A 7514-nucleotide genomic window follows, 5' to 3' on the forward strand; every position below is an offset into this window, starting at 1 on the left:
ACCTTTTGGTGGTGCGGTCTGCCCAACGCATCACCGTGGGCACACTGCCTGCCCTCCAGGACACCTACAGCACATTTTTAATTTATTTTTTTCACCTTTATTTAACCAGGTAGGCTAGTTGAGAACAAGTTCTCATTTGCAACTGCGACCTGGCCAAGATAAAGCATAGCAGTTCGACACATACAACAACACAGAGTTACACATGGAATAAACAAACATACAGTCAATAATACAGTAGAAAAAGTATATATACAGTGAGTGCAAATGAGGTAAGATAAGGGAGGTAAGGCAAGTAATTACAATTGAGCAATTAAACACTGGAATGGTAGATGTGCAGAAGATGAATGTGCAAGTAGAGATACTGGGGTGCAAAGGAGCAAGATAAATAAATAAATACTGTATGGGGATGAGGTAGGTAGATAGATGGGCTATTTACAGATGGGCTATGTACAGGTGCAGTGATCTGTGAGCTGCTCTGACAGCTGGTGCTAGTGAGGGAGATATGAGTCTCCAGCTTCAGTGATTTTTGCAGTTCGTTCCAGTCATTGGCAGCAGAGAACTGGAAGGAAAGACGACCAAAGGAGGAATTGGCTTTGCTTAAAGCTAGTGAGGGAGATGAGTTTCCAGCTTCAGATATTTTTGCCTGCTGGAGCGCGTTCTACAAGTGGGTGCTGCTATGGTGACCAGTGAGCTGAGTTAAGTGGGGCTTTACCTAACAAAGACTTATAGATGACCTGGAGCCAGTGGGTTTGGCGACGAGTATGAAGCGAGGGCCAACCAACGAGAGCGTACAGGTCGCAATGGTGGGTAGTTTATGGGGCTTTGGTGACAAAACGGATGGCACTGTGATAGACTGCATCCAGTTTGTTGAGTAGAGTGTTGGAGGCTATTTTATAGATGACATCACCGAAGTCGAGGATCGGTAGGATGGTCAGTTTTACGAGGGTATGTTTGACAGCATGAGTGAATGATGCTTTGTTGCGATATAGGAATCCAATTCTAGATTTCATTTTGGATTGTAGATGCTTAATGTGAGTCTGGAAGGAGAGTTTACAGTCTAACCAGTCTAATCATGCAGAAGGCGAGGTCAGTACAGGTGCATCAAAACTGGAACCGAGAGAGTGAAAAACAACTTATTTCTCGAGGCCATCAGACTGTTAAATAGCCATCACTAGCCGGTTCCACCTGATTACTCAACCCTGCACCTTAGAGGCTGCTGCCCTATATACATAGACATGGAATCACTGGTCACATTAATAATGGAACACTAGTCACTTTAATAATATTTACATACTGTATTATATTCTACTGTATTTTAGTCAATGCCACTCCGACATTGATCGTTCTAATATTTATATATTTCTTAATTACATTGTTTTACTTTTAGATGTGTGTGTATTGTTATGAATTGTTAGATATTGCAATTCATTTGATTTAGGCGGAAATTTACATTTTGGCGGAATTCTACGTTTAAGATGTTTAAAGGGTATGATGACGAAACATTATATTAAACAGAACATTCATACGCGCCTTAAAATCCAATTGTATTCTAAAAGTAGTGTTAAATGCACTCATAAGCAACATATAAATCGAGACTTTTTTTTGCTGGCGTTCTTATAAGAACTCCACCTTGTTCGTCCACTAATTTGCGCGCATCGCATGTGCATTGCATGGTGCAGATGCCAGAGATATTATAGAAAGGAGATAAGAATCCAATGAATATTTGGAATTGTAACGCGCTACCCAGCAGACTGTTGACCAATTGGGTTGACGTTGTCATGGTGCGTCACGCAGTTGCTAAACTAGTCGTCACCCAATCCCTTCTCAAAGTCAGTGTATATGTCGAGAAACGTGCCTATTCTTCTCGCAAATACGTTCTCACGATTTCTAAGCTATACGATACCACAGTTAGCAAGTTAATTATATTTGTACTTCTTGTTGACGAAATGTGTGCTTATGTTGGGTTTTTTGAGCTAGCGCCCAATAGACTCCCGTTCACTCCTTCAAGGAGAGTTGTCCCAGGATCGCCCAGAATGCACCGTGCGGCCCATTGACGTAAAATAGACAACGTCTCCTATCTCCTCAAAAGTATATATACAACGTTTCCTATCTCCTCAAACGTATATCTGCCGTTGCGAACGTCAAACTCAATCTGCAGGTTGAACATGGTGAGATTGTATACGCCTAAATGAATAGTGCAGTTTGTTTAGGACAGTTTAAGTCTAACGAGCTACGTTACATGCTGATATTGTCTTTGGTATTATTGTGTGTAGCTACGTCTGCTAGCCAGCCAGCCCATTGCATTGTGGATGTTGTAGTCGACTTGACCTGTAACAGATTTACACAATGATTTTCCATGTTGATACCAACCTTATTCTAACTCCTAAATGAAACATTTGTTCACAAAAAAAATATTGTTCTCACATATTGTTATTGAACACTGTAAATTAAAGGGATTTAGTGGTTCTGGGTGGATTTTTCATTTAATGGTTGTGTTAACATTGACTATATGAAATACAGTTTCGTGATATTAGAAGAGTATAGAATGTTAAGGTCACACAGGGCCTAGATCTCATTAATTCACCAGTGATATGTTTGCTATTCAAATTAATGGCAGAGAGTTGACATGACAGCGCTAACAGAAAGGCGCTCAGTCTAGCCAGACTGAGTGTTTGTTACAAAACAAAATACATTGGGGTTGTGTAAGTTGATTTCTCTACGCCCCACAGAGGGCGTTGCTGTGGCTTCGTCGCATTCACGTCTTGTCATGGCTGCCGTAGCACTGGTACAGGGTGCGAGTAGGGGACTGGGACTCGAATTTTGCAGAAATATCTTAATAAACAAAGCCCCAGGAGCATTGATCGCGACATGCAGAAATCCGGACAATGCCGCGGAGTTGATGAGCTTAGTTGCGCAACATCCGGGGAAAATGACAGTTCTGAAATTGGACGTAAACAGAGAAGATGACATCCAACGCGCGGCTGAACATGTTAAAAAAGTATTCGGCAAAGTTGACCTGATCATCAACTCCTCAGCGATGCTTCATCCCTCTGGCAAAGGTGAGACCAGCCTGAAGGATGTTTCTGCCCAGGTAAGCTAGCTAAATCGAGTCATACGACGATCAGTGATGGAACTAGTGAAAACTAAAACAATCGTCTTGTTGAACAGTTAAAGCTACATCTGTGATTGGTTAATAGCTGGGCTATATTGGTAAATACATTTTTGAGAATTTGAAATCAATGACAGGTATTTTGTTGATGAAAATGTTACAACTTGAATAGCCCCTCAGAACCCGTACTATATTTACTTATTGATTGTAAACGATGTCATTCAACATTCTTCACAACATGGTTAAAACTATCATGTGGATGTCATGGACTGGCAGTCCTTATATTGAGAATACTGTCTATGGATTTGAGAGGTGATACATTTTTTTCCCTAGCCCCCATCCCTCAACTGTATACTAAACCGAGTGGTTTTTCAAATGTCAGACTCATTCATTGTTGTGTTTTTAGGGAATAATCTCAACGTTGACAACAAACACGGTGGGACCATTGGTGATGGCCAAGTACTTCGCTCCGCTGTTGCAGAAGGGTAGTGGTGCATTTGGCCAGCAGCCGCCAGAGAAAGCCAAACAGCATAGTGGGATCATTGTCAACATCACTGCAAAAGTCGGATCCATTGGTGATAACGGTAGGCATCAAATGTATCATTTTTGGAAGTCAATCCCATCAATCATAGAATCATCTTAACTGATCGAATTGTTAAAATATTAGACAAATCATATACAAATCGAAAATCAAATGTTATTTGTCACATGCTCGGAATACAACAGGTCGTGTTGTGACAACCTGTTGTGACAAATTACATTTGATTTTTGATTTGTATTTAATTTGTTTAATATTTTAACAATTCGATCAATTAATAACAACCTTACAGTGAAATGCTTACTTACAAGCCCTTAACTAACAATGCACTTTTAAGAAAATCCCTAAAGTAGTAAGAGATGAGAGGTAATTACCGGTGTCGAGGTAATTATGTACATATAGGTAGAGTTATTAAAGTGGCTATGCATAGATAATAACAGAGAGTAGCAGCAGCGTAGAAGAGGGGGAGGGGCAATGCAAATAGTCTGGGTAGCCATTTGATTAGCTGTTCAGGAGTCTTATGGCTTGGGAGTAAAAGCTGTTTAGAAGCCTCTTGGACCTAGACTTGGCGCTCTGGTACTGCTTGCCGTGCGGTAGCAGAGACAACAGTCTATGTCTAGGGTGGCTGGAGTCTTTGACCATTTTTAGGGCCTTCCCCTGACACCGCCTGGTATAGAGGTCCTGTATGGCAGGAACCTTGGACCCGGTGATTTACTGGGACGTACGCACTACGCTCTGTAGTGCCTTGCGGTCAGAGGCCGAGCAGTTCCCATACCAGGCAGTGATGTAACCCGTCAGGATGCTCTCTGGTGCAGCTGTAAAACCTTTTGAGGATCTGAGGCCCCATGCCAAATCTTTTCAGTCTCCCGAGGGGGAATAGGTTTTGTCTTGCCCTCTTCATGACTGTCTTTGTGTGCTGTCTTGGAACTTGAAGCTCTCAACCTGATCCACTACAGCCCCGTCGATGAGAATGGGGGCGTGCTCGGTCCTCCTTTTCCTTATGACTCATCCTTATGAATGATCAAGTGTCTAAGGGCGTCTATTTGACTTTCAAATTGGACTATTTCAAATAGAGTGCATTGATGTAGGCTAATATAATTTGACAGTTTTATCAACTTAAGTTTGTGGTTACACATTCACACATCAAGCAGTCTATACATTTAAAAGCGAGGGGCATTATGTGACCTGCATATGGGCGTGGCCATTCAACTTGTAAGTTGAACCATTTCAGAATTAAGTCTGTCTGTCTATCTAGGTCTTGGCGGGTGGTACAGCTATAGGATGTCCAAAGCAGCACTCAACATGGCCACGCGTAACCTGTCCATTGAACTGGGGAGGAGCAGGCCCAGAGTGGTGTGCGTGTCCATGCATCCCGGCACAGTGAATACGGATTTGTCTCGTCCCTATCACAAGAATGTGCCCAAGGACAAGCTCTTCAGCACGGGCCACTCCGTGCACTGCCTCATGAGCATTATAGATAGCCTGAATATTGACAAAACAGGGAAAGCCTACAACTGGAATGGTTCAGAACTGCCCTGGTAAAAAATAACAACACTACACATATTCCTCGACAAAGCATACCAACCTCAGTCAACTCAGGTTTATCTTATATTCTGACCGACTGTACCAACTGTTAAATAAAGTTTAATTGTAAAAATCTAAATAAACTGTACCAAAAATAATGAGTTTCTGCGTATGGGGCTTTCGATGAATGATGGCGGTATATTGTGTCCTAGAAGCTGGCATGAGAAAATAGATACTTTAGTGCTCTTGTCTTACTTATATTAAAATTGAATTATCTGTGTAAGATTGTTGGTAAAAGAGTGAGAGTTTTTTTTTTGTTTGAAACAACGAAAGCAATAAAGAGAAATGTTAAAAGAGTAACTGTCAAATCTTATTGAAAAAGTGACACTTTGGAATAGCTTCTTTCTTTAGTTCTGTGAGTTTGTTCAGGAGCTGCTGGTTCTGAGGGTAAATAAAACATCAAAGACAACATATCCTACTTGTTCCAAATATTAAAGAGCAGGTCAGTTGTTCTGAGGTATCTCTACTACTTCATGCTTCTGGCCACTAGATGGTATTAATATTCCAGATTCTCCCAACACAAGTCACAATTCAGTGTACCAGGTGAAAGCCTACTCTACACACCAAAGCCTATTTGATACTCCAATCCTCATAGGCTACATGCTTAATGAGTCTCATTCACAAGACATTTGTGACGCAAATACGACAGCAACAGCACATACTGGTGGACATGTACACTACCGTTCAAAAGTTTGGGGTCACTAAAAAATGTCTTTGTTTTTGATAGAAAAGCACTTATTTTTGTCCATTACAATAACATCAAACTGTTCAGAAATAAAGTGTAGACCTTGTTAATGTTCTAAATGACTTTTGTAGCTGTAAGTATGTACGTTTGTAAGTGACCCCAAACTTTCGAACGGTAGTGTAAATCCCTCAAAGATTACGGCCATGGACAAGACAAGGATAAAATCTCTCCTAGGGTGAAAGCGTTTGATTAGAGTAAAAACACACTTTTTGATTTCAGCAGACACAAATAATATCCTTTCAGGCACTTGTTACAGAGTGCAGACAGAGAAATCCGATTATCACACACTGGTGTGCATATAGGTCGAGGGTCATTATAGCTTTTTTTTTTTTAAATGTGGACTCAATGTCCACGCCCCCGTGAAAATTAAATTAGCATAATAAAACATCCCCATTAAAAAATCTGTCAGTTTAAGCTAGAGATGAGCCCTATCTGCAGTGAAAGACAGAGTTAGATCAGTGTTTGTCAGACCAGTAGGCATCCCGAAAATCGGTTTTCTCACGAAAAAGGTCTATCGTTTAACATTAATATGACCTTGCTATGGAAAGAGGAGACTGTCAAGAACACGGCGATGTTCTCCGTTTTGATCTACGACCTCCACAAGTGTCAGGAGACTCTTCTGAAGTCGCCGATCTGCCAACCTCTGTCTGTAGTGTCCCAACAGTTTGGGCTACACACTAATTTGTCCCCTCTGTGGAAAGGTGAGACTCTAGAATGTCCACGGGCCTCACAAGACTCTCTGAAAGTCCCGCCCCCCACCAGTTGTAAAAATAAACGGAAGTATATAATGGAGACTGTATAAGGGGTTAAATACATGTAATAAAAATTATATAAAAAAAATAAATCCTGATCTTTCTTATATCTCTCAGATATTGGACAGACACCAGAACAAACTTCCTTTTGATTTTTTTTGGGGGGGGGGGACTATCTGTTGTTCCATACAGTGAATCTGTTATTCAATGTGTTTGTATGGGCTAATAGCAGTAAAGTCATTTTTCATCAAATAATTGTTATGGGTTTTAAAGTCAATGTTCCCACGTTTCAGAGTAAACGTTGTAGTGTAGCCAAGGCTATATGTCGGCTCAATCGGAAATTGCCTTTAAAAACCTCAATGCCCATAATCTGTGATTGGATTAAAACCTGGCCCTTGTTTGGTTTGGTTATTTCGTTTTAGTAGTCTACACAATTGTCGCTAAAAGCTTCATTTGTAGGCAGTAGGCCTACAAAACATTTATAGTCTGCTAAATAAACAAACAACTGATTGAAATAGTAAATGAACACTACTTTAAAATACATATTTTAACTACACAGTAATTAATCAGTCTCACAAACTACTGAAACTAGGGTATAGAGAGCTTTAGGACTTGGAACAGTTTCACTCATGAACCTGAGTAGCCTGTCCTCGGTAGCCTAGTTCTAATCATGACGCAAGTATATGAACAACAGGTTGGTCTGCAAGGCTATTACGCAACCATTTCCACTCGGAATATTTGACTGTACCGTCTGTTCATAGTAGACCTACGGCAAAATAATATAAC

At 40.8% G+C, this 7514-nt stretch overlaps 1 protein-coding gene across 1 annotated transcript; it reads left to right on the top strand.

The window, feature by feature from the left end:
* Positions 1 to 2717: 2717 nt before the first annotated feature.
* Positions 2718 to 5519, top strand: zgc:65997 (SDR family oxidoreductase). Its single transcript, XM_021564636.2, has 3 exons — positions 2718 to 3091; positions 3516 to 3693; positions 4903 to 5519. Exons 1-3 carry the CDS (start codon positions 2768 to 2770, stop codon positions 5187 to 5189), a joined length of 789 nt encoding a protein of 262 aa, XP_021420311.1. The 5' UTR covers positions 2718 to 2767; the 3' UTR covers positions 5190 to 5519.
* Positions 5520 to 7514: the final 1995 nt, after the last annotated feature.

Source organism: Oncorhynchus mykiss, chromosome 16, assembly GCF_013265735.2.
Source record: "Oncorhynchus mykiss isolate Arlee chromosome 16, USDA_OmykA_1.1, whole genome shotgun sequence".
Classification (NCBI taxonomy): domain Eukaryota; kingdom Metazoa; phylum Chordata; class Actinopteri; order Salmoniformes; family Salmonidae; genus Oncorhynchus; species Oncorhynchus mykiss.

What these genes read in the sequence shown, in the direction of transcription:
- zgc:65997 (XM_021564636.2), top strand. Translation starts at nt 2,768, where the DNA reads ATGGCTGCCGTAGCACTGGTACAGGGTGCGAGTAGGGGACTGGGACTC. An exon ending in TGAAGGATGTTTCTGCCCAG is followed by an intron (nt 3,092 to 3,515) that starts GTAAGCTAGCTA and finishes TTGTGTTTTTAG; the next exon opens with GGAATAATCTCAACGTTGAC. An exon ending in CGGATCCATTGGTGATAACG is followed by an intron (nt 3,694 to 4,902) that starts GTAGGCATCAAA and finishes CTGTCTATCTAG; the next exon opens with GTCTTGGCGGGTGGTACAGC.